General features: G+C 40.8%; 2 protein-coding genes across 4 annotated transcripts in view; one reads left to right on the top strand and one right to left on the bottom strand.

The window, feature by feature from the left end:
- KLHDC10 (kelch domain containing 10) overlaps positions 1-13,597 on the top strand; it is a 62,825-nt gene extending 49,228 nt beyond the window's left edge. For all 3 annotated transcript variants that reach the window (XM_021002343.2, XM_021002342.2, XM_021002345.2), the window contains 6 exons: positions 2,535-2,683; positions 3,362-3,446; positions 4,802-4,868; positions 5,595-5,642; positions 6,926-7,065; positions 7,693-13,597. In XM_021002343.2, the coding sequence (XP_020858002.1) occupies positions 2,535-2,683; positions 3,362-3,446; positions 4,802-4,868; positions 5,595-5,642; positions 6,926-7,065; positions 7,693-7,902 (699 nt within the window). In that variant the 3' untranslated portion in view covers positions 7,903-13,597. The remainder of the gene's footprint in view (positions 1-2,534; positions 2,684-3,361; positions 3,447-4,801; positions 4,869-5,594; positions 5,643-6,925; positions 7,066-7,692) is intronic.
- Positions 13,598-16,433: 2,836 nt separating this feature from the next.
- The window catches only part of LOC110219212 (uncharacterized), a 28,357-nt gene continuing 17,456 nt past the window's right edge, over positions 16,434-27,334 (bottom strand). The window contains 9 exon segments of the mRNA XM_078153731.1: positions 16,434-16,772; positions 17,366-17,474; positions 18,208-18,286; positions 19,479-19,573; positions 20,299-20,447; positions 20,847-20,959; positions 21,813-21,850; positions 23,218-23,336; positions 24,526-24,625. Coding sequence (XP_078009857.1) covers positions 16,699-16,772; positions 17,366-17,474; positions 18,208-18,286; positions 19,479-19,573; positions 20,299-20,447; positions 20,847-20,959; positions 21,813-21,850; positions 23,218-23,336; positions 24,526-24,625 — 876 coding nt within the window. The 3' untranslated portion in view covers positions 16,434-16,698.

Genomic DNA, 27,334 nt, shown 5'->3' with positions numbered 1-27,334 from the left:
TTGTAAATTCAGTTTCTGGCTACTTACTGCTTCAAGTTTCTGCCTATTTCTCTTTCACTCATTGATGATTAGACTTAAGATACTAACTACCTGCTGTTTTAATGAATAGGCACAGTTTGAGCCAGTATGACTTCATTGTATTCTGGTAGTCCCATGAAATGATCTTAGCTTTACTTTGCTGTCAGCTAACAGTATTGGTGATGCCCAGGATAATCGTTGTTAGTCATAACATTGCTCCTTTTGGAAAGCCTCCCAACCCCACCCCCTCTTTTTTTTTCCCTTTGATGGCAGAGATCCTCTCCTTAACATCCTCCTTTCCTCCCTCCTGCAATATAATGTGATAGTGCAGCTATATGACTGCATCATCATGTTATATTTCAAGGCGCAGATCCTGGTAAGGTGAATGTACTCTCTGACAGAGCCCACAGCACAGGTACATGGACATTTTTGCAAACCCACTTGTGACAAGGTTTCATCCACTCTTCAGCCTCTCTAACTGAGGTCTCAAACTCTTTTTCAGAAAGGCAAGTGAAGAAATTTGCCTGTGTAATTATTATCGAGAACATTACTGTCTTTGACTAGTACTTCCTTTCATTGGTGCCTGCCATACTTGAACTTTTCGATGGCTACCATGTACATGAATCTGGACCTCCAAGACATCTACAGCTTAGTTTATGGTCTTGCAGTGAGAAGGGATAAATGGAAAATAGTTTTCTGAGCAAAAGATGAGTACTTTAAGTATACTTTATGTTTAGACTGTAGCACTTTAAGTATGTCTTAGTGATTCTGTGCCTCTCATGACATTCTTCCTTTTACTTTAATTATTTGTTGTTGCTTTTTCCAAAACATCACACCAGCACTTGCATTTTTGGTGGTGGAGAATCTGAGAAGATATAGAGTCAGACTCAAATAGAAATTGGGGCCATTAAGTATTACATAAGGACCCCTGCAGGCTACATCCTGATTTAGAAAACCGCGTATTAACGTTATCTATGTTCTTTTATATTTTTTTATTTTGTTAAATATTTACCAATTACATTTTAATCTGGGTCCAGCCAGCCATTGTGTGTGTTTGACATCTCTGATGTAGGGCACCACAGGCACAAGGATTGACTGAATGTACAAGCAAGACTACTGTAATTGCTAGTCCAGTGGCTGTCGCCAACCATGTCTGTGGCCTTCGTAGCTCATCTCATCTCCTTGTCAAGGAATTTTTATTACAACCAAAATGGCCTGGGTCTTCCTGCAGAATATCTTAGTTAATAGGTCATCTAAGCTTGGTTATCTCAGACCAGGTGGCCTGGTTTGTGTCATACTTTGGGAACCCTTTGCTATATACTCTCAAAGTTAAAAAAAAAACCAAAAACCAAACACCCAAAATAAAGTCAAACTAAATAGAATACTTATGTTGCTGTATCATCTGCCACTAGGATTGTTGAACATCTTTCTTCCCTACAGTCAAATTTTCCTGTAGTAGTAATCATTTATCTAGTTACCTCTTTCTCTAAGGCAGGCCTTATCAAGTATTTTTTGGATTGTGAATGTCATGTTCCTAAAGAATCATATGTTTCCTTCCTGTCACATTCTACTGTTCTTGACAGATTTTTTTTCCCCCAACATTGTCCCTCTGAGCCTAAGCCCCATTCCACTTAGAGGTATTTCTAAGTGGGGAGGTAGTGTCAGGGCCTACCAGACTCCAAAGCCCTTTTAAATTCTAGCCAGTGTTGGGGCAGCTAGGTGGCTCAGTGATTAGAGCACCGTCCTTGGATTCAGGAGGACCTGAGCTCAAATCCAGTGTCAGACACATAACACTTACTAGCTGTGTGACCCTGGTCAAGTCACTTAACCCCATTGCCTAGCCAAAAATTAAAAAGAAAAAACAAAACAAAACAAAAAATTCTAGCCAGTTTAGTGAATAGGTCTTCAGAGGGAGCCAGTTAGAACTACCTGTGTCTAAGTAATTAACCTTGTTAACTATGGTCCTAATGCATGTTATAATTTTATGCCAATATTACAGTTATTCTGACCACCTTTTGTTTTGACCTTAGTTTTAGTCTTTCCTTATTCTGGTTTGACCCTTAAATTTTGGTGGTAAGTTCTTAACCTCAGATCTGTGAACTTTTTAAAAATTTTGATAAGTATATTTCAGTATAATTGGTTTTCTTGGTGATCCTGTGTATTTCATTTTACACATTTAAAGACATTCTGAGAAGGAGTCCATAGGCTTCACACAAAAAAGTTAAGAATGCCTGTATTAGGGTGATTTCTGATTTTGTCTTGGACTAGAGATTGGTGAGCATTTGTCATTAACATACCCTGTTCTTTCTTGACCAGACCTGTTCCTTCTTGTTTCTCCCCAGTAGTCAACTTAGTTTTTCTTCTGAATTTTACACCACTTATGCCCTTTGGCTTAGTTACACTACCTGATTACCTGTCCCCATCAAGTGTCAGTTTGTAGCACAACCATACTGTAACTCAGATGACTTGAGTCAATGATACTAATAGATCAATTTTGTCCTTTTTAAAATTTTTAGGCGATGGCTATTATAAATGGCTTCCTTTATGTCTTTGGAGGAACAACTGGCTATATTTACAGTACAGACCTGCATCGGTTAGACCTGAATACCCGGGAATGGATACAGCTAAAACCAAACAACCTGTCTTGTGATCTGCCAGAAGAGAGGTAAAGTTCTAAGATGTAGTTGGTGTTTGCTGCTAAGATTTTACTTGTTTAAAATGTCAGTGCATAGCTTGAAGAAAATTTAGCTGAATTTGGAATAGTAAACTGGTCAGTAGATCTCAGTTTAGACAATAGTAGTCTTCTGATGTGGGAATGGTACATTTCCCTTAATGGGAGAATATTTTCTGTTTCATCCTTCCTTGATATTAAAATTTTTGATATACTTTGGAATTTCTATGTTAAAAAAACAACTGAAATCTTGAAGAAAAGTTAGTAGTAGTATTAGTAACCAAATAAGTGGAACATGGTTAGGATAGTTATCCCTAATTCTCTCATCTATTTTTCATTTATTCATTCTTCCAATATTTACGAAGCACTTAGTTTGTATAATACATGCTGCTGAGTACTGGGGGAGACACAAGAGTGTATATTAAAGTTCTTTCATATATTTCCTTGGTGTCAGAAACAGGGTTTTGGGGTTTTTTGTTTTTTGTTTTTGTTCTGTTCTGTTTTTTTTCCCCATTTTTTTGGGTCTTTTTTTTTTTTGTGTTTTTGTTTTTGGAATAGATTTCTGACTTTCTAAATAAGTAATTTGACCTGTCGGATGATCTGTAACCTAAGTCTGTTTATTAAATTTGGGCAAAAATACTTTTCTTCTAATTATGTATTTGATGTTTTCAGGTACAGACATGAAATTGCACATGATGGGCAGAGGATATACATCTTGGGAGGTGGGACTTCCTGGACAGCTTATCCTTTAAATAAGGTAAAAAGACTCTTCAGAACAGAAGGATATGAAGAAGTATATCTGAAACCAAAAAATGTAGCTTCAGTTACTGTGGTTTTTTAAAGGGTCAGTTACTAACGTGTATTGAACATCATTTTTTTCAGAATACCTTTTAATAGTATCACATCAGACAGTCATCTTCTCCTATGCTTCTGAATATGCTTTATGAAATATATTTCCTTAGAAAAAATGAGGAAAATGACTTGAAGTGAAGCTGTAGTAATTGAAAGAAGCTTCCAGTAAGTTCTTAGCAGAGTTGGAGTTTGCACTAGGATTTCCATGTTCTTGCATTCTTTCCAGGATCAGTTATATAAAATCAGTTTTGGTATCTTCTGGGTTCTCTAGGATGCATGACATTTTGAGTAGTAATAGCTTGTATGTAAAATAATTTACATGCCCCGCTACTGCATATAACTGTAAATTCATATTTCTAAAGATCTTTGTGGACACTACTTGAAAGACAGCTATATAGTAACAAAACTTTGATGTTTTTTAATAGCTTAACCTTGATCTTTTAGCATTTAGCCATGCATAGAAATATGATATGATCTGGATATCTTAACACTTTATTTTTGCCTTTTATTTGTTTCTTTATTTTTTTTCCTTTCATCTATATCTCAAATTGTTTGTTAAGGGAGTAAATGAAAATTAAACTGCATTGGGGTTCGTAAACTGATTCCTTAGGGGCTATTTGAATTTCCATTTCAGTGACCTCATTGGTAAGTGGAGATGATCCTGATGTCACACAACTACAGTACTTTTTCCATCGTTATAAGAGGAAAAAATGTAGTTTTCTAATAGAGGATTATATAGGAAAGAATTAAACCATGGTATGGTATGGCTCAATCTAATTTCCTTGGAGGATAGAATTAGGAAGGTACAATTCAGTACATTATGGCTTAAGGAATTACTAGGGATATGCAGTTTTTAGAGAACTGAGTCTAAATGGGTTTTTGTATACCAGCCCTTATCCTTTGTTGATGTATTTGAGATCCTTTTTCCTCAGAGCGTTCTTAAGATTTAGAGTCTGCCTCCTAATCCAGAGAAAATTTGGAAAATTATATCAATCCTATTGAGTATTTCATTATTATACATCTTGCAGATGAATTGTGTTTCAAACGATTCAATCTAATGACTGTCTTTTTTAAAAGAGTGAGGACAGTTAGAGAGACGCAAGGCCCAGGAAAGCTTTTTAGCAGAATGCATAGAGTTTATGCAGGCAGGCCTTAAAATATGGCTTGTTCAACATCCAGAGTCACAAGTGATTATCATTGTTTCCACTAAGTGAGTTCTTATGTGTGTGTATATGTGTGTGTGTGTTTTCTTTTCCCAAGATCCACGCATACAACCTTGAAACAAACACATGGGAGGAAATTGCAACAAGACCTCATGAAAAAATAGGTAAATCATAAATGCTGATTCTCCATCCTTGAGTAAACTTTAATTTCTTTTTTTGAATGCTTTTAAGAGGGAAAATGAATTAACTGGTATTTGTGCTCCTAAAGTAGAGATGCTTGATATTTTAATTTGGACTGATGTTAGACAGTAGTCATAGTCTAGAGTCACATAGAGATTGTTTCCATCATTCATCCACTGTATAGAGATGTGCTTTTGACAGAATTGTTGAATTTTATGAAAGAAGTGGAGGAACAGAGTTGAGAAAATTTATATTTAAAAACCTCCTAGTGGATAGAGAATTAGATTTGGAGTTGGAGAACCTAGGTTTAAATCCCAGCTTTGCTTCTTGCTACCTTTGTAACTGTGGCACGTCATTTCACTTATCTGGACCTTCATTTCCTCGTCTGTAAAATGAAGGCATTGCAGTAGTTGATCACCACATTCTCTTTCAGCCTAAAAGTTGTGATCCCCTATGGGTAAAGAGCCCTGGGAAAACTCAGAGCCTGCCTCTTTATCATACCAGAGTTGTGCTGGTTATTAGGTATCTCCATTCTTTATGGTCTCTTCTCATTCTAGTAAAACCAGAGTTATTCCACTTTATAGCTTTTCCTAATGTAATAATTTGTATGTCTGATTTAATTGAGCAATTTATAGTATGTCCTTTGCTATATCATATTTACATTATGCTTTGTGTGAATAATAGAGCTCTTGTGTGTATGTGTTTGGCAGGTTTCCCTGCAGCCAGAAGATGTCACAGTTGTGTACAAATAAAAAATGGTAAGGACATTAAACTGAATACTACTTCTAGCTCTTTGCTCAATGTGTGAGTGACTGTTGAAAATAGGAGAGTACAACAATAGTGTATAGGAGTGAAGGAATCTGTTCTCTGGTGCCAGATAGAACTGGTAGCTTTGAAAGATATACTGCATCATTTAGGAAGTAGGAGGTTGTATTTTTCTAAGTTCTTTAAGTTTTATAAATAACCTTTCCTTGGAAGGTTCTATTTCATTTGCCCCACAATCCCTTTTAAAGTTGTTAACAATATGATAGCAGAACTGAGAAAAGTACCATCCGCTCAGGAACTATTTTTGGTGTGGAGAGCCTTTCATAAGTTGCTTATGCTTTTTGGGTAAGATTTATAGAGTTCAGTTTGAAACAGAAGTAGTTTGAAAAGAAAAACGAAACACCTCAAAACAGGAAGACGGACAAACTTCAGCTCCTTATTTCCACTCCACTTAGGACTGAAGTCAAACTGTTAGGTTAAAGTTTTTCTTGAACTCAGACTGAAAAAGCAGATTAAAAACAAAACAAAAGCAAACAAAACCAAACATCTTTCCTAAGGGTGATCTAAATTTTGTCATCATCATCCTTGAATTATAACTGAGTGAGTATTTTGACTTCATGATGAACGTTAGATCCTTCTTGGGATTCAGAAATTTTCTGTTCTTTATCTTACAGACATGCTGCAAAAGCAGTTATGTCTTCAGGTTCCAGCTCATTCCTAAATTGTTGTACAGAACTCGAATGTCTACATTTCTTTAATAAATTTTTCAGTCAGTTACAGGTTTTTAACTAAAATACATTTTCACTTTGATATGCTTTTGTTCCTACCTTTGATCATGGAAAGTGGATAGTTTATCGTCTCAGAGTACTTAGAAAAGTTAGAACATAGTGATGCTGAGTGTCCCAAGTGAGTTGGGGCTTCTTTCTGATCCTCATCTCACCCTTTTCTCTCTGGCTGCAGGAAAGCCAGGGATTGTCTCTTTGTGACCAAAAGCCAAGTGAGGGAGCAGTTATGCTTGCCCCTGTGGGAATGTTCCTACTCACTTGTGGTGTAGATTAGAGAATCTGTACTCTCTGGGGATATTATGGGTATTTTTAAAAGATCCCATAATACCCGGTCTTCCCATTTTGCTTTCCTACTACCAGTTATTCCATCACCTCCCTTCCTTCACCGTGGAGCCCAGTACCAACACAACTGGTGTCTTCAGGTGTAATCTGCCATAAATATTGAGTTCATTTGGCTCATATAAGCTGCTCTTTATTTCTGTCCTTTGTAGATGTATTTGTTTGTGGTGGTTATAATGGAGAAGTGATTTTGGGAGATGTCTGGAAATTGAGTCTGCAAACTTTCCAGTGGGTAAAACTTCCAGCTGTTATGCCTGAGCCAGTTTATTTCCACTGTGCAGCTGTAACACCAGTAAGTTTTTATTTTATTACTTGCATGGGAGTGGGTGGTAAAGTAGTTTCTGTTTGTAGATATTTGGTAAATAAGTTCTAATATAAGCAGTTTAAGCTCCTTTCTGTATGAGACTCTGCTTTGAAGCTTGCCTCCAAGGTTTGCTTAACTCCTGAGTTTAGGAGATAAACAGAACACTTGACACCAAGACCCAGGCCTGCAAAACACCACACTGCGTCAAACCAGTGATCTATTACTGGGTTGCAGTCCTGCTTCTGACATTTGCTGGCTATTTGACTCTGGACAAGTCATAACCTCTCTAAGCCTCAGTTTCCTCATCTATAAAATGAGGGAATTGGATTAGATGATGGTTTGCAAGGTCTTTTCTTGCTCCAAGTCCATAATCTTCCTGAAATGTCAGCCTTGTAAGAGATATACCTTAAATACCCACATCTGTCTTTATTAATGGGCATCAGGCACACCTTTTTTGATAGCTGTATTTGTTCATCATATTTGATAGCTAATCTCATTTTGGTTCTACCTGCCTTATAAAAATCTTTTCCTAGAAGGAGAGTCTTCACTAGATCTTCGATATGTCTTTCTTCCTCATTTAATTTGTACTTTTCTGTTTGCCCTATTTGTTTACAGGCTGGTTGCATGTACATTCATGGAGGAGTGGTGAACATCCATGAAAATAAACGGACTGGCTCATTATTTAAGATTTGGCTGGTGGTACCCAGCCTTCTGGAACTGTCATGGGAGAAGCTGCTTGGGGCCTTCCCTCACTTAGCAAGTCTCTCCCGGCCACAACTTCTGCACCTTGGACTCACACAGGGACTCATTGAGCGATTGAAATGAGGGTTTCTGGACTGTTCATTCATCATGGGAATACTAATTTAAAGAGACTTCCTTCTCTATTTATGGGCAGCGTGGAGTGTGCTACCAAGAGGATTGAGTACCCTGATCAAGGCCTTACTCAGAAAATACATCAGATGCCTTTCTGTAAATTTGTTTTTAAGTTTATGGAAATGTGGGGATTTCCCCTTATGCTGCTTCTCCCTCCCCCCTTTCCCTAAATTCCCTCTTCCTTGATGGGAAAAGGGGGGGAGATGGAGTTAGCTTTCTGAAAAGCTCTTTAAAATATCATGAATCAAGATAAAAGTATAGACTACTTTTTCAGGAAAGTTCTGAACATATAGTCAGCAACTTTTGGCTAGTGTTCTTCTACTTTAAAACACCACCATCAAATCCCAATAGTTCAGGAAACGTGGGAAGGGTGCCTGTTGACAGCCTTGCTGGTTTTCCTTAATGCCACATATGTTAATATATTATTTCTAAAGAGGTATTTAATTGAGTAGATCTTCCTGACTGCAGCAATCTTTGACATCTTACTCTGTAGACAGCCCAAATGCATATTTTGGCTTTGGATGGAAGGGTAACACAACTAAGTTGTTAACCTGTTTATCCCTTTGGGATAGGGAAATGTTGACTTATCAAAAACTTGTAGGTTGTTCTTGAAGACCAGGACACCAAGAACATTCCGGATAAAAAAGGAACTGTGGGCCAAACAAAGCCAGAGTGACTTACAAACACTGGCGTGTCTTCTCAGTGTTTTTTCTTCTGTTTCCTCTCACCTCATGGTGAAGTGTAGGTCTAAACAGACTGCTTAAAAGTCATGTAATATGGGCTGCTAAGTAGATCATGAGGGCCTAGAGTCATTTAGTTCAACAGGTATGAGGGTGACCTGCAGCTGTTTCCTTGTTGCAGGCTTCAGACTTGGTCTCTGATGTGAAACATAAGATTTGGCTTTCTTTCATTTGAAGTATCTTCCAGGTCTCGGAATTGATGCCCTTTGCTCGTAGTAAATAACTTGCTGCTTTTTAGGCTCTGGACCACAAGCCTCTTGTTTTCTCAGGCATTGGGATTTTCCCTCTAGAAAGCCAACTGGCACTTGGTTGTTCCCTTAAATAATTCTGCTTTTCTTTCTATTCAGATGTGCATTGTGCTCTGAGTCATATGATCCTAGTTGCTGGAAAAAGCCAAAATCAGTATGTTATCCACTCTGGGAAACCAAGTGTCATTTAAAAAACATCATGGGGGAAGAATGCAGTTGAATGTCATTTTCATTTTTGTGTGGAGTTTTTAGTCTTGTTCTTTTTAAATTTGGGAAAGTGACTTGAATTTCCAATTTGCTTTTTCTCTGGTTGTTTAGGTAATAATTAGATCATAGTCAGGTGGACATGTGGACACACATAGTTAATAAAGGTGCTTAAGAAATACAGGAAATGCAGACCTGGTTGTCCCAGCTAGGTCTAATGTAGATATGGGACATGTTTTTCCATTTAAGTGCCTTTTTTTCAGCTAACTCTTAAAAATAATTTTATCTTTTCCTTCACTTTAAAAACTGCTTGAGGATGTATGTGTTTTAAAATAGTCTCTGAATTAAATTAAAAGCATTCAGTATCTGGGAAAGGAGGGGAGAACTGTGTGGAGTGTAGAAGTGTATAGTGTTTAACCCATCTTCCAAGCCTTTTCATAACATCCCATCTGTGTGGCATGAAGACTTACAGATATTTTTTTTTGTTCTGTAGTAGCTTGGGATAACTGTTTGGGCTTTAGAAATTTTGGCTTGCACCTCTTTTGATATGGGGTACCTAAGGAAAGAGGTAACCACATGGTAGGTCTTGCCCTTTTCTATGCTTTAATAGTTTGCTAACCAGTTGCCTTTTATAGATTGTTGTTGTAGTTGCTTCATTAAGAGATCTATTTCCCTGTCATGACTAGTCTAGATAAGACTATTTCTAGTTCAGATGAAGCTGCTCTTGGCAGGCTGCCAGCCCAAGCTGACTGTATTGGCAGGAGGAACAAACAAGCCAGGCTGTCAGGTGGGGTGGGTGGGCGGGCTGGCGTTTCTGTGGAGGCCAAAGAAAGATCCTTCAGCTTCCAACCTTTTGATTCTGTAGCAGAAACTGACAGCTGCTCTAGAAAGCTGGACAGAGGGCCTGGTTCCCTCTTGACTTGCTCTCTTTTTTAAGCCTTCTGTTAGCAGAGCATGGGAAGTGCCAGAAACAGAAGAAGAACAACACTCCCTCTAGCTTTGCTTCATGGGAGGCTTGTTGACCACAGCAGTTAGTATACCTTGCTTCCTTGTAAAAAGGATTCCCTCCATTTTTTGTCCAGAGTATCCTGTTCTAATCAGCAGTAGTGAAAGAATGTGTGTGACTAGATCTTCAAATGCTGCATAATTAAGCACACACAATTCTTCCTGAGTGATAGCTCACATTTATATAATGCTTTAAGATAAAATGCTTTCTTCACTGTGAAAGTATTTTAAGTATTATCACTGTTTTATAGATGAAATAGGCTGAGTTGAAGTGACTGGCTAAATAGTCCCACAGTTGCTAAAGGATTGGAGCCACAAATCAAGCACATTTTTTCTGACTCCATGTCAGAAAACTCTTTCTACTATGCTCTCTGTGTTTTGTTATTGAGTTGTTTTTCAGCATTGTCTGAATTATCATGACCCAATTTGGGGTCTTCTCGGTGAAGATATTGGAGTAGTTTGCCATTTCCTTCTCCAGCTCATTTTACAGATGAGGAAACTGAGGCAAATGGTTAAGTAACTTGCCCAAGGTCACACAGCTAGTAAGTGTCTGGGACTGGATTTGAACTCAGGCATACAAGTTTTCCTGACTTCGTGTCTGGCGCTCTACCCACCGTGCCCATGTGTGTAATATACATTTAAGTGATCTTGTTGGAATTAATTTAAGAGTTTGCAAAGAATTTAATTCTATAAGTAGCAAAATGATTTCACCTTGACTCTGGTGCCTCTTGCATGGAAGCATATGCCTGCTTCTTCTCTGCCTCTTTCAGACATCCTTAACCATCTCTTATTTGCCACCTACAATTTAAGTGCAATAATACATATATTTATATACAGATAACATGTATAAATATATACACACATATATAGACATGTGCATGTGTGTGCATCGTTGTAGAGTACCATCTCCTTTTGCTACAGATAAAAGTCTCTGTCTTAGTAGACAGTCTTCATGGATTGCTAGGGCCACAGAAATTTATCCAGTGGCCTCTTTTCTGGTGATGAGCTTCTCTTGGTCTTTGAGTGACAGAGTCTGTGATCCATGAAAAGCCTTTCGCCTGGGTGTAGGCCTAAGGCTCCATGCTTCTGTGAGGCACTGGAGAAGGATTTGGGCGTAGGTTATCAATATGTATAGGTGTGTGAACAGTGTGACAGATTTACATGTGTGGCTTAGGGAAATTAGTCCATTGTTTTATAATCACACCACATACATTCACTCAGAATTTTAGCTGGACAGCTTGGTTTAGTCCAATTTTTGGCAAAACTGGAATTTTTATGTCTGTTTTTTTAGAGGGGGTGGTGTTGGCGTCAGATTTTAGGGACTTAGTTTTTGGTGACATATGATAGTTGGAATGTCTATTTAAAATTCTTTTGTGTCATCTACTATTTGCACATCTAGCTGTCTTTGTCCCCGAAGTAAAATAATGACTTATATTTACAGAATGCTTTAAAATTAAGGCACCTGTTTCTCATTTGGAAATCAGTCTTCCCTTCCTAGGAACAAAGGATTTACACATCAATGGAGAAATTTGAATTTACCTCTTAATGCCATTCTTCTCAAAGTATGCTCAAAGTAGTTTATCTGTGAATCGGATGATGACTCTTTTAAGTAGTTTCTAAATCCTTTAAAAACTATAAGCCTGTACAAGACTGGAAATGAAACACTTAATCATTCATCATAGGTCAAAGGGAGACCTTTTTCTTTGGGAGGTCAGTTTTTCCAGTGACTGAAAATTGAAAATATGTATTAAGTGATTTGCATTGATAATGTAAGTAGAAAAAAAAGAAAGTAGAAAAATGTCATTAGTTACCATGTTCTTGAGATGGAGCATCTCAAGCAAAGGAATTGTCAACAGTGTCTATTTGGAATGCAAGGGTAATGGTAATGACAGTGGGAACAGGGTGAAACACTGAATGCATTTCTAATCAATATTTTAGCATTCTCTAAAACTATTTTCAGTTTTGTCAACCACTCTTACTCCCATTTTTCTAGAAGAGGGGCTAAATAAGTATTTAATTGTAAGGAAAGAATGAGCAGAAGTGTCTGGGTTCCATTGGATAAACAGTTATGAATAACAAGACTGATTATGGTTGATAAGTCAGCGTCTCATAGTGTGACCTGCTATTTCAGTCAATATTATTCTCTCCATTATCTTCATGTTGGCTTTCTGCCCACATCTGTAACTGCGGGAGCTCTTTATGATCCTCATGTTGCGCAGATAGGAAGAAATTTAAGACACACACCTACTCAGTTGTAGATGTTCTTTCTCCCCTGTAACCACCAAAGAATTCCCAGCACCTAAGGGAAAGGAGGTTGGTACAAGGGAAAACATTATTTAACAGGTAAGACATTTCTTTGACTTTTTGCAGCTACTCATATCACCACTAAGGTTGGAGCCCTCATTTAACTTTTGAGCATTTTATTTATTTGGCTGCACAGTTTTGCAAACAGGTTAGGGGAAATTTTTCTCGAGGAGTGTAAACCTCTATTCTTTAAAATGGTCTTGTTTTACCATGTTCACAGAAGCTGAAGAAGTCTGTAGTTTACTAATTAAAAGCTGCTCCCTGCCAGCATCTTGAAATAATGCAGTAGGCCCTTTTTTCATCTTAACAGTTCTGGTATTGAATATTTTTTGCTCCAGGGGAGCTAGGGGAAGGAAATAAAGGTTTGAATTGCAGGGACCATGAACTCTAGAAGCCAAACTCTTGTCCAGGTTGTCTTGCTTCCTCAAACATTCGGGAAGGTCATGGGCCTCTTAGTAAGACAAGTTGTGGATTGGAGTCAGTGCTGAAACATCATGCTTATCAGAAGAAGATGGCTCCCTAAGTTATGACATTGCAATAAAATTACTAGTTTTTTGAGGTTTATGGTTCCAAAAAGTACTCGTGGCTCTTTTTTAAAGGCATGAACCCTGTGTAGTCAGGGCAGGATGTAAACCCAGAAGTTTTCAGAATTCATAATAATGTCTGTCCTAATTAGAAGTCACCACTTGGCTATTTGAAGTGAGTGATGGGCATCTTGTCCAGCTGTCCACTTAATATACAAAGGAAGGCACAGAAGAGCATTTTAACATCCATTATGCCAAGAAAGTGGGAGTGTTGGTAAATAACTGTGAAGATATATACCAGGAGACACTAGTCAAGAAACTTTGTGGTACAGGTTCTAAAGAATGAAACTAGGCCTAGCTCTTTAATGCTTGGGGTTATACATTGTTGCCTTGCCCTGTGCCTGTATGGTGCAGCCCTGTTAGACTGCTCCAGATGTCTTTTTGCAGTCTGGTGTGCATGAAATATAGTTAGAACGATTTTTCCATCTTGCCTGGTTTTCTACATGCAGTAGGGAGCATAGGGGAATTTCCCTAGTATATCCACTGTGTATTCATGTACCTTGTCTGTGTTTTGCTGTTTGTTTTCTAAAGAGATCTGCTCAATAAACCTGTTCAAAATACAGTTGCTTAATGGCCAGCCTAGTCTCCTTAGAGTAGTTATGTAAGCTGCACCCTGGATTGGGGGCCAAATAATTTAGGATTCCACACCTCACCAACAAACTCCTCCTCTCCAAAACTTGGCAGTTTAGACCATTCCAGTTAATAGCATTTTAGTTTGTATCCTGTGATATAAAAACTAAAATGGTGGGAATAGTTTAAAAAATATTGGAAATGTAGAATAAACTTGGGAGAGAGGCACTGTGGTCGAGGGGCAAGGGGCTAGACATAGCAATAAGAGACCCCCGACTTTGAGTTCTGTTTCTAAGATGAGCTGTGTGACCAAGGACAAACAGCTTAATGGCGAAGCCTCAGTTTCCTCATTTATCAAATGGGAATTTGATAGTGTCCAACTCATACGGTGATAAGGCTGGAATAACACAATGTATATGAAGGCCCCTGTAAAGCTGGCTGTCGTTAATCTATTTTAGGTCTGACTCTGCCACTAACTGTGTGACCTTGAAGGAAATCACACTTTCTTCGAGCCTCAGTTGCTTCATCTGTAGGAGGAGGTGAGTTGAATTAGATGCTAAGGGTTTTAGAAGAGTCAGGAACCTGATTCTGATACCACCTTTGCATGACAAATTTAGGCCAGTGCAAGAATGCAAAATGCACTTTACCAGATGATGGGGTGATGGACATAGATATATTTACAAAGCAAGATACCAATGGTAGGAGTCTGTGGAATTTTTTTTTGAGTCAGCAGCAACTATTGAAGTAGTGACCCTGACTGCATTTACCCTTCTATATTCTGTAGCTCATTGACTTCACTGTCAGCTAAGGGTAAGACCCTTAATAAGATTACAATTAAGTAGAGACTAAAGAACTGCTGCCCATGGCCCCCACATTTCAGTTATGTTAGCTGGTTGTATGAAAAATGGCACTACTTTTTCCTTAGAAACATGGAGGTTTAAGCAGTTATCTAGATCTGAAGTAGAGAAGTATTAATTCTTCCTGTCGTCTTCTACAGTCATGATCCCAAGGGGGAACAGCATTGGTAGAGCTCATTTTGCTGTACAGTCCACAGTCAAAGTACACAACTCATCTTTGTTAATATTGATAGGGACCTTGATGTAGTACTAAACACTACCCCCAAAATATGTGGCTGTATTTTCTTCAAGGCCCTGTCTGTCCCTGGCCAGATTATTCTAAGATTACACTCACAGGAGTCCCAAGTCAGATACTATCTGACATAGCTCAATTCTAATAAGATATGGAAAGAAATCCTAATGTTTCCAATTGCCTTTTGTCTACGTAGAAGCAGCTCTAGTTTTTTTCCCTTTTTTTTCTTTCTCCTCCCAGCTTTTATTAACCTAACCCCAAATGTTTACTAATGAATTCCTAGCATGGTTCCCTCCTTCCTTGTCACGTAAGAGGTTAGAATCAGAGAAGCCTAGAAACTTTAACAAGCTAGTCCAGATGTCCCAGCCTGCCTCTTTAACCTTGAGCTTACTTGTAATAGTCTTACACCTCATCTATGTGATCCTTAATTTTAAGGTTCCCTGTGATCATGAAGGGAAATAGATTTAATACTCATATGGTCAGAGTACATTGCAGGTACTAATAAGACAGCGTACCAGAGAACACACTCTCTTCTTCACCAGAATTGCTGTTTCTGGATGCTAGAATGAAGGCTTATCCCACCCTTGACCCTGCTATCTGCCCAAGGTAATTTGGAATCATCAGAACAGTGCTGCCTGAAAATTTTTTGGTCAAGGCCATAGAATAATTTGGCTTTTGATACCCGTGGTAAAGTACTGCTTTCCATAAGCAGATCCATATGTTTCAGACTTAATTTTGTTCATCCCTTTAGAACATATTAAATACCACCTCCAAGGACATTCAGGTATCCCCTTCCTTTTTCTTCCATTTGGTTTTGTCAGTGCAAACCCCCTTTATCTTACCCTAATATCAGTTACTTAAGTCTCCCTGAATAGGGAAATAATTTCCATGAAATTCATCAGTGAAAAAGCAGCTTCATAACCAGCTCCAAAGACTGCTCATATTTTTGGTAACAGAATTCTGTTTTGTTGAAATGATCTTTTTTGAAGCAGTGTCCTCATTTTGTGGGACTAGCAAGCAAACAACTGATACCTAGTCTTCAGTGAATTAGCAATAATGGTAATAAGGAGATATCAGTCTTGTACCTCCTTGTCTGTGTTTGAATAGCATGTGAGTTTATGATGTGTGAAAGAAAAGAGAATTCAGTGTAACTGATCCTCCTTCTACCTAGAGAGAACTACTTCAGCATCTCTACTATTTTGACAGCTTATCTCTTTTTGTTTGTTTGTTTTTGTTTTTCTGTATTTTGGGTTTGGGCAGTGGGGGTTAAGTGATTTGCTCAGGGTCACACAGCTAGTAAGTGTTATGTGTCTGAGGCTAGATTTGAACTCAGGTCCTCCTGAATCCAGGGTTGGTGCTCTATCCACTGCACCACCTAATGGCCCCCCCTTGACAGTTTATCTCTTAAAGATGCAAAAGCTGTTGGGTTTCCCAGGCTTTAGGTCAAGGTGGTATTATCCCTGCTGTCACTTGATAGCAGCAGGGTAAATGGTTAGAGATCCCTTTTTCATCTTTAATCTACCTTCACGCTTGTAGGACACAGCAAAAGTCTTGGCACCTGCAGTTTGTGTAAAGTAACTATACTTTAGTAGGGAAGGAGAATAGTACAAACAGATTGAGACTGAAAAACATGGGACCATTTTACCACTTGCCCTTTGGAGACTCATCTTTGGATGTGGTAAGAGTCAAAAATGACCAAGAAAAAAATGTGATCTCATTAGCCAAGTCCTTTCTCTCCCCATCAAAATCAAGGGGAATGAAGTTTTAAGTACAAACGCTTTTGTTTCTTTAATAGTTCCCACAATGTAAAAAAATGAGAGAGAAGAGGGGTAAGGTTGGAGAGAGATTTGGATTGACTTCTACTGGCTTCCCAGTGTAGTTCTGCATATTTCAAACCAGATGAGGTGAATCCTTAAGACCTACTATGTAGGTCCATCAGCCTCAAAGGAAAATACCCAATCATCTCTGATGCAGCCAAATGCTAGGTCCAGTAGGAAGCAGATGTCAGCAGCCAGCAGGAGAAGGAGCAAAGAAATAGACAGCAAGGAGGAGGAAGTAGACCATTACCAGCACAGTACCTGAGGAGGGAGAGGGACACATTTGGGCTCATAGTTCAACTACCTGGGAGCAGACTCAAAACTTTAAATAAGTTTTGGTAATAGCCATTTCAGAAAACAGTGACTTTTCTGTTTCCTTGGAAATTGGAGGGGCAGCCAAGTGGCGCAGTGGATAGAGCACTGGCCCTGAAGTCAGGAGGACCTGAGTTCAAATCTGACCTCAGACCAAACACTTGACACTAGCTGTGTGACCCTGGGCAAGTCACTTAACCCTAATTGCCTAACCCCTTCCCCCCCCCCAAAAAAAAAGGAAATTGGAGGCTAGTTAAGAGCCTTCTTTGCTATGTGGTTTAAGGTAGAACTCCTTAACATATCCCTTCAACAGAGCCTGCTCCCCTTCACCACAAGCAAGTGAACAATCAATACAAGAGGCTACCATACTCAGGATTACCTAGGACATATGTACCTCTGTTCCACCTGGAGTTTCTGAGCTACTACCTAGAACTAAATAGAGGATTTTGAAAAATGCACCTCATACTTAAAAAGGTTCTAATAGCTAGGACCATACAAGGGTTACCTTGTATGTCCTTTGCTCCCTTCACCTTCAGACATACCTTGAAAGTAGTCACACTTGCCATCCATGAAGATATAATTCATGAGAATGACACTGAACATGCTGGCATAGACATGAAGGTCACTGAAGAACAGCATAAATCCTGTTGGCTGAAGAGAGTAACTTACTGGTAATTTAACTTTCTAATGAGGATGGGAGGGCTTAGGACCTCAGGGGATCCCTTTTTTAACAGCCCTTTTAAAACACTTCCTAATCCCTGGAGTGCTTTCATGTTAAAATTATTTTGGAGATCTACTTCAACCTTCCTTATTTTACAGGTAAAACTGAGGCCCAGAAAAATGAACTTTCTGGCTTGCTGAAGGTCATAAAAGGCATTTACTTAGGAGCAGGGCCAGAATTGAAATCTAGATCTTTTGACCCTCAAATCCAGGGTTCTCTTTCTGTCATGTCTCTTTATATCATCTCAGCCATCACATTTTATTCTCATGGTAACATGCTGTCATCTTCATTTTGTAGGTGGGGAAATAGGCCAGGCACATTGAGTTATGTGGGTCCCTCCCAATCCAAGAGAAGTCTCAGTAATCCATCAGCATTCATGGACAAAGGCAGAGGGGCTCCCTGTGCTTTCTGATAGCCTTCCTTTGTGAACATGTAAATCTGAAAATGCCCAAGGTGACTATAAAAGATAACCAAGATCTACTGGGTCTAATCTACTCACAAGCAAAGGTTCCCAGAGGGCTGAATGAATATCCATGAAAGACACTCAAGTGTCCCTATCTCCCAAGGGAGGCCCATTGGACTCCTGAGAGTAGAATACACCTCCAGAAAGTGCTCAAAGTCAGTGACCCCCTGAAAATCCTTTGCACTCCCAGGTTGACTTACATAGAAGATAGAAAACAGCACCAGGATAGGTATCTGCAGCATACAGACTTGTACTGCAATGCAGCTGCTGATCTCAATGCTAAAAGAAAGAATTGGAATGGGAGATAGAAAAAAGGAGAGGTCAAGTTATAAGTGGCAGATGTTCTTTGGTGTGTCAATAAAAGGGGAAGAAAAGGGATCGAGTTGCTTGTAGAGTGGGCAGAGTTTCTCGACTGTGAGGTGGTCAAAAAGGAAGCTGGAAGAAAGGTGTGCCTGTCCAGATGAACTGGGCCACAGATGTAGATGCAGTTAGGGCCCCATACACCTGACTGAAAAGAGGCCTTAAAAATCACTTAGTCCTTTTACAACAGGCCCAAAGGTGTAAAAAGACTCCCCAGAAAATCACCCTAAGATTCAAACACAGATTTTCTGACCCTCTATTCACAGTATTATCCTTATTATACTAGCCTTTTCCTAGCCCTTACGGCTTCAAAGCTGTCTTCTGCCAGGGGCACAGAAGCTTTTTACTTTTTAATCTGCAAAATTAACAGCTTGAGAGCAGAAGGGCTTCACCACTTGAAAACAACAGGGCTTTTTGGGCAACATGACTGGTGGCTTACCTTGTGCTTGAGGGCTTCCTTTCCCCTCTCCATGGAGGTAGTATCTACCTGATGAGTACGGCTCAGATATGCTTGAACCAGAGCTCATTTCCTTCTGAAATAGCTGTGACCATTCAGTGATCTTATCTATAGAGTACTCGGAATCATAGTCCTAGAAAAGACCTCCATTTCAATCCTGTTTTATAGATAAGTAAACTGAGGCTTGCTTAGCCAGGTTAAGTAACTTGTTCTAGGTCACTCAGCTAGGTAATGGATTAAAATCCAGATCGTTACTCTCATTTTATTAGGTCATACTGCCTAATCAGAGAGAACCACCTGTCTCATTTCAATCTATCTCTTCCCTTGGCTAATCTGGCTTCCCTACTCTCTAGCCAACTTTATAATATGCCTGGACCTTAAAGCTGTTTGAAGATATTTCCTACAACACTTTGGTTCCATTAACAAGCCTTTCTTCCGCTAACTTCAAGCTGAGAATTCTTTAGCTGCAGTGTTGATGGTGGTTTCAGTCACAAGATCTCCATCTGAGGAAGGACTAGGGAAGTATATTCTACAGGAATCCTCTAACAGTGTGTGTTTGGCCTGTGGGAAATAGACTATTGCCAGGAGTCCAGCACCACCTTCTGACCGTCCTCTGCCCTGCCCCCTCCACCCTTGCAGGGATAGCATCCTCACCTAAGACTCAGGTGGTTCTGCAAGGCAAACTGAATCCCATTGACAATCTCAGGCAATTCTGGCATCATGGCAAGTACAGTTACTCCTATAAAATACTGGGAGAAGGAAAAGGAAAAGAGAAAATCACTTGAGCCACAACTTTCTATCTTTTTTGTATCTACAGAAAAATCCCTCTCTAAATAGCAACCCAGCACTAGCATCTGGACTGGACCAAGAAATTTGGCTAACTTGGTCAGGGCAGACTGTACCCTGCAGTCCTAGGCCAAGGCAGCAAGGCCCAGATATACCAATTCAGAGGGCAATGACAGTAGTGCCTTTGGTCTCAGTGGGGAAAACTCTACCAGTCAAAAGGGCTACTTTAGGTAGTTGAGGCAGCCCTACTGGGCAGGGGGACAGGGTGAGAAAATACAGATACTGAGCCCCAAGTCTAGAAAGTAGTGTCTGGGGTAAAAGCAAAATCAGATCCTTTACCCTGGCTCTGAGCTTTGGTTGAGCTTGGCAAGGATAGGAACGTGGTAGAAACAGTCACCTTTATGTATGAAATTTTACAATAGATATTGTCAATAGGTAGAGGGCTTATTCCTTTTCAGCATCATCTCAGGTCCAACAAGTTCATGAAATGAGCAGATGAGGCATCTCCCCTCTGAGAGAAAAGGGTTGGAGAGTGATTTGAAGACCCAAAACTCCCAGTGAGTTTTGAGCTGAGTCAGGATTAGAACCCAGTATTTTTTTCCTTATACAGACCCTCCCCCAACACTAGCTCTCTATCTGAATGGAGCCACTGCCTGCACAGTGGAGCTGGCAGGAGACATCAACTCACCTGGGACACAGTGGAACTCTCCAAAATGGGGCTGATGTGCTCTGTGGTCAGGTCAGCACAGAGAGACATGCAGAGGGTGGACAGTAGCAGCAAGAGCAGCGCACGCCATCGAGGCCAGTGAACCATAGCACCATGATGGTGCCCAGGCACTGGTAGGAAAGAGTAGAGGAAAGGAGGGAGAAGACTGAAGTGAAACCCTTAAGACTAAGTTATTGCCCCTTGTGGATTCTCTAAACTCATTCCTGTCTTCAACTCTGTGGACCCCAGTTCCCCTCTAGAATTCATCTTTCTGCTGCTTCAGGGATTTGGGAAGGGGATGGGCAAGGAGAATACCACTCTCAACTTGAACAATTTAATTATAAGGGGCATAACAGTCCAGGTGCAGGAGCCCCATCAGGCTCTGCCCAGTGAAATATATTGTCCCCCTTCCTACCAGTTTCATAACTGAGAAACTTGGTTAATTTCTTTGTTAATCTCTGGTCCATGTAGAGGAAGAAAGGGACAGGGAAACCAAAGAGAAGGATGGTTTTAACCATCTAGCAACTCACAGGGGTAGTCACTGATGTGGGTGTCATAGATGTGAGAGTGAGTCTTCAGGGTGAAGAAGAGGCCTACAAGGTAGGCAGCAGGGAGGAGGAGAGACACCGTGTATACCAAGGGCCTGAAATGTAATGCCGTGATGAAGAGGGAGAAGGCAGAGGCCAACAACCCCAACAAGGATACCAATATCTCTGTCCCACAAGGGAGAAGGTCTTGTGAAAATGACCAGGAGACAAAGCCCATGTCTACAAGAACATAGCTAGTTGGGGAGGGGAAAGGCAAAGAAAAGGGTAAGAAGAGAAGCAACAGCAGAAGTAGGTAGTTATGCTGATTTAGGAGAAGGAAACCTCAAGTGCTGCCATATCACAACTAGTATGATGCCACCACAAATGCAATTAACATCAGTACATCCTTTATATATAGAGTCACTTTTCCAACTCTCAGAACCTCTTTCCATCTCATCTGCCCATTTCCCACTGGGCAATAATAAATAATTCACATTCTTATTATCTGTGGGGGACCATAAAGGGTGAAACCCTCTTAAGAGTGAATCTCCAAGTCATAAGTCCATGGAATGTTAAAATATGTCTACTTCAGTTCCCCTCATTTTATAGATGAAACTGAGGGAGACCCAGAGAGGTAGATAAGAGAAAAATCATACAAGTAGCATGTCACAGACTAGGATTCATCAGGTCCTCTGGCTCCAAATTCAGGGCCTCTTCCACACACCTCACAACCACCTTACAAAGCAGGTGGCACACACTGCCATTTTAGAGAAGAATTTGAAGCTTAGAGAAGGGAAGGGAATTGTCCAGGGTCACAAGGTTAGTCAGTTCTTTCTAGAATGTCCCAAGTATTTGGGCCAAACAGGTGGGATTATGGGCAAAGCAGTCAGATCCTGGTTATGAAAGATTCCTAATTCTAGAAAACCAGTAGTGATTCCCCTGAGGTCATAGGGTCAAGGTCATACTTACCGGACGTGGCTATAGTACAGAGTTCCATTGTTCTCCATCTGAAAGGCAAACCTGAGCCATTAATCAGGTGAGCAGGGATTACTGCCCTTAAAGAGCTATTCCATCATGTCCAAGTTATGTCTTATATTTCCCCAAAAAAGATTCTTGTGCTTCCCCAAGGATCGAGTCTGGGCTCTGGTTCATTTCATTCCACTTATCTTCCTCTCCCTGCCCCCAGCTTAGCCCAGTCTACATAAAGAGACTCCCCCCTCAAAAGAGGATTGGCAGCTGGAAAACCTGCCCTTGGGGGGAACAGAAAAAGGGATATATAAAGGATTGAAGTCTAAAATCTATCCGACTTCATTGGATTGTAAACTTTAGGGAGGCAGTGATATAATCCTTAGGATATTAGTTTCAGTACAAGGTTTTGAGCTGACCAAAACTCTTAAAGAGCTAGGGGGATCAATAAGGGAAGCTACTGCTGTGGGAGAATTTTTTCTATACAAAATGAGAAGAATAGGAAATCCTTCTCCTGTGGCTTGCTTCATTACAGGGTCTTGTAGAGACCCTAGAGTTTGTAGAGCCTGGAGTGGTTGGGGGGTAGAAGTGCCCAGAGAAAGGCTAGGGAGGAGAGAACTTATAAGGTGATAAGGTTCTGTTCAGATGAATATGCTCAGTTTTCTCTTCTCCAGGCTAAACATCCTTATTTCTTTGCCAGTCCTCATGACACGCTTTGCTCTGTTCTGGACGTGCTCCAGTTTGTCAATGTCAGGCTTACAACATGAAGCCCAGAACAAGACTCTACCTGTTCTGACCAGAATACCAGAATTTTTTTAAGGCCCTTTATGACCAGGCTCAGACCTACCTCAATTCTGCTTGTCCTAATGCATCCTTCACTGCAGTCAGGATGTGCTCTCTGCCCTCAGTACATTCCCCAAACTCATCTCCGTGTCCACCGCTCCCCTACTCTCATTGATCTTGCCTAGAATGCAGCTTATAATGTACCACAGTCTCCCCTGATTATTCTAGCCCTCTCTCTGAATTCCTGCACTATCTATGGGTCCTCACAGACCTAGAGCTGAGGGACATCTTAGCTGACTACTCAGTTGCCTTGTATAATAATATGCCATCTTCTCCAGGGTCCTCAAGCCCTGTTAGATAAGCTAGCAGTACCCATAACCACTCATTTGTGACAGTGTTCCCCGTGGTCACGCAGGGAATTGAGTAGTAGTACAAAAAGACTCTAGGAATTCTATTTCCTAGTTCAGCATTTACCTTTTTCTCCATTCCCCTGCCCTCCTCCCCCATAATAGTTTCAGTACTATATATAAGTACATATTTAATACTTTATGAGGTTTCCTCAACTGGGCTCCATCCTACTCTCTGGCTGGCCCCAGGGAAACTCAGGTCAGGGCATTCTACGTACCAAGCCAAATCGGCAGCTGTGGCAGAGATAGCTCCCGGAGAGGTCCTGGGTAATGTTCTGGCACTCTACGCAGATCAGTCTCCCATAGACCTTGGAGAAGAGCGTTGGGGCAAACACACCTGCCACAGTCAGGAAATTAGTGTCGGGTCTCATGGATACAATAGGATTCTGAGAGCTCACTCTTCTGGTCACTATACTTCCTGAATGCCCAAGACCTGGAGGCTCAGAACAAGTTCTCCAGACTTCTCTAGGGTCAAACAAATTCGATCACTGGACCCAGAGTCATGGTAGCCTTCCAATTTGGCCAGCCAGCTACCTCCCAAAGGGCAAGGTACTATATTCTCTGTAAAAGGGGCTTAGCAGATCAAGGACCTAAAATCTCAAGAATCTAAGAAATTACCATTTCTTAGGGTAAAAGTAAGGACTAAGTAAAGACAAGAAGTAGGAATCAGGGGCTGCAGTTAAGTAAAACCTGAGATTTGAGCCCATCTGGGGCCATTTAGGTTTTTTAGGTCCAGGCTCTTTCTGAGCAGCCTTCGAGCTTCCCACACTAACAGGAAACTTACCCTTCCTGAGAGAAGAAAGGGGCAACAGTGTAGAAAAGAGCCCCAAACTCATAATCAAAACCCATGTGACCTTGGGCAAATCACCTTTGCCTTTCCAATTTGCTCATCTGCAAAAGGGGAGTGATTGGGGGAGCTGGACTGGATGACTTGTAAACTTCCCTCTAGGTCCAAGGTTCTCCCTTAGTCACCATTACATTAGGAAGGAGGAGAAGGAAGTGGAAATCAGATCAGAGAGAACATAGGAGTTTTACTTCCAAGGCCTTAGAAAAAGGTTTATTTGACTTTCCTGTATATGCCTTTAAGCACTGTCTGTTGTTGTGCTTCAGTTGTTTTTCCAGTTCTGTCTGTCTCTTAGTAACCCCATTTGGGGTTTTCTTGGCAAAGATACTAGAATGGTTTCCTTTTTCAGTTCATTTTCCAGATGAGGAAATGGAGGCAAACAGGGATAAGTGACTTGCTCAGGGTCACGTAGCTAGGAAGTATCTGAGGCCGGATTTGAACTCAGGAAGATGAGTCTTCTTGACTTCAGGCCCTGAGCTCTACCTACCATACCACTTAGCTGTCCCTAAGCACTCTCTAAACCTGATTGAATTTAGTTTTGTTTCCCACCCCCACCCCTCAATCTGGGGTGCTGGTACATTGTTTCCAGAATCTAAACCACGTAAGTGCATCCCAGACATTCTCTGCCATTCTTGTTCTGTGTAGGCTATTTTGACCCCCACCCTATATATCCCTGGCTTACCTCCCACAGACAGGAAGAGCAGCGCAGAGCTGACCCCCACTGATCGATTGTTAAATCTCTGTTCAGGGTGGTGGAGTCCTCCTATCACCATGCAGAGACCCTGGAAATATCAGGATCATCAGATCACAGATTTTAGGCTGGAAGGAGCCTTAGGGATCATTTGTCTAGCTCAGTTTTCTCATTTTCCAGATGAAAGGCTGACACCCAAGGGCACACATGAGTAGTAAGTAACAGGAATAGCATTTGAACTCTGATCCACTGATTTAAAAATCTAAGGCTCTTTCTACTATAAAAGTTTTCGTTCAAACTCTACCCCCCTGCTCCTCCACTTTTGCTATGGACTGCCTTGTACGAAAGGAGGAAAGCTACAGCAGGCTTTGTTCTGTGACTGTGGCTTTGTCTTCCCTTCCCCCTCACCCACCACAATAAAACTGACAAGCACTAGTTAAGCATCTCTTCTGGCCAAGTATTTGCCAAAGCCAATAGTGCCCTTCTTCCATGCCTGCTGATGGACTGCACTCGGCATGGTGCCCCATATATAGTAGGTGCATGTCGTTGAACATTTGCTCAAATCAAATGTCAGGGATTCCTATTTTAGCACTATAAAGGTCAGTGGTGTAGGAGTACGTCCTCTAAAGCAGTTACAAGTGGAAAATCCATTCATTCAAGCATGAATGGAGACCCTGTAAAAATGGAGGGCCAGCTCAGCGTGATTCAATTCAAACATTTCTTAGGTGCCTACTCCGTGCCAGGGACTAGGCCATCCCTACCTTACAGGAATTCACATTCTTCAGTGAGACACAGCAAGTAGAGAGAAGTAAATAGAGGGTAACTTGAGGAGGGAGAGAAAACATTACAGAAAAGGCTGTTTGTAGGAGGGGACAACTGAGCTGAGCTCAAAGGAGGCTTCTGGATTCAGAAAGCCTAGTGCTTGGTATGCAGCAAGTACTTAATAAATGCTTGGCTGACCGATGGGGGATAGCTTATGTAAAAGTAGGGAGGTGGGAAATGGAATCCCGAGTTTGGGGAGCAGAAAGTAGGCCGGTTTGACTAGAACACCTTAGGTATGAAGATATAGCAGGCTAAGGAGTTGGTATGTGATCCTAGAAATGACAGGGAGTTGCTGAAGCTTGAGTAGAGTGACACCATGCTTTAGGAAGATTCTTTTGGAAACTGCAGATGATGGATTGTAAAGTGAAGAAACTGAAACAGGGACACCAATCAGGTCTTTAGGGAAAGCCATGACTCTTCCTAGACAGCTTGCCCAGCTCCAGGCCCAACCGGGACATGCCAAAGGGTCAAGCTATTGACACAAAGAATCTGATTTACGAGTTCTATGTGGCTGCCACCCACATGGCCTGTTTTTCAAAAGGAAGAGAGAGATCATTTGGCGAAGAGAAAGGAAGATGAGAATTTGGGACTGGGTATGGGCACACATGCATGAGTCTAGCTTCTCCTTTCCCACAAACACAGATGACGGAGGCATCAACACACATGCCACAGATACAATCTGATTTCTCTCAACCACTCTAGGGTCAGACCAGAATCACAGGCAGGCATGAAAGGAAGCAGCAAGAGAAGAGCCCAGGTGGTAGAGGACCTTGAATATCATATTAGGGAATTTGGACTTTAGACAATGGGGAACTGGGGCAGGATGTGGAGCATGAGAGGGATGTGTTTTAGGAAAGTTAATCTAGTGATATGCTCAGGGGACCGGGATACAGGAAGAAGAGTAAGAGGCTGGTATTTAACAGTACAGAGGCGTTGGTACAGTGGAAAGTACACTGGATTTTGAGTTCAAGGCCCTGGATTCTAGTCCCAGCTCTGCCACTCACTTCCTGTGAGGCTTTGGTTAAGTCATCTACCTCCCTGGACTTCAATTTCCTCATCTGTGAAACAGTGGTATTTGACCACAGGGCCTCTAAGGTTCCTTCCCATCCTAAACCTATGATCCTGTCAGTAAGAGCCTGAACCAGTGTCCAACTCAAATAAAAACAGATCCCTGAGGGCCACAAACTGACCTGGAAAACCACAAATGAACATTATCTGTGCTGTATTTTAAAATTTCTTTCGTTTAACATTTTAATCCGGTTTAAGCTGCTGGGGAGTTTTGCTGAGACTTTTGACAAATTGGACACCTGCCATAGAGGAAGGGATGGATAAGAGAAATAGAATGGAAGAATTGACAGGACTCCCACACTCATTGAATGTGAATGTGAATAATATTAAGGAAGAGCCAAGACTGGTGGTTTGAGCCTAGGTGATTGTAAGACTCCCCAGAGGTCATCTAGTTTTAGCCAAAGCTGAACCAAAGGCTCCTCCTACATATTATGTCATCCCAACAAGTGGCCATCCAGCCTTGGTCTGAGGCCCTCCCGAAAGAGGGAACCCATAAGTTCACAAAGTTTCACTTTGGCCTGTGAGAAATAATGTTTTATCTGCAGTTTTTTCTAAGACTTGGAAAATAGTTCATTAGGATGACAGCCTATTTCTCACTGCTTCCTCTGTATCCCCAATACCTGGCACATCGCCAACACTTATGAAGTGAATTCAATTACATCTCTTTTCTGAACTCCAGACCTACATCTATAACTGCCTAGAGAAAAATTTCACCTTGCTATCTTATTGGCACTTCAAATTTAATATGTTTATTTACCCTGAGCTAATTTTCTTACCTCCTAAAACCCTCTCTTCTTTTTGACTTCACTTTTTTGGTGGCATCACCATTCCCCAGTGTTTGCTCGCTTTGACATTACAGTCGACTTCTCTCTCTCTTTCTCCCTCACCCATCCAGTCCCGTACCGAGACT

This window comes from Phascolarctos cinereus, unplaced genomic scaffold (assembly GCF_003287225.1).
Source record: "Phascolarctos cinereus isolate Bilbo 61053 unplaced genomic scaffold, phaCin_HiC Scaffold_1;HRSCAF=81, whole genome shotgun sequence".
Taxonomy (NCBI): domain Eukaryota; kingdom Metazoa; phylum Chordata; class Mammalia; order Diprotodontia; family Phascolarctidae; genus Phascolarctos; species Phascolarctos cinereus.
The sequence above is the reverse complement of the archived record's forward strand: the minus strand, read 5'-3'. Positions and strand labels throughout refer to the sequence as shown.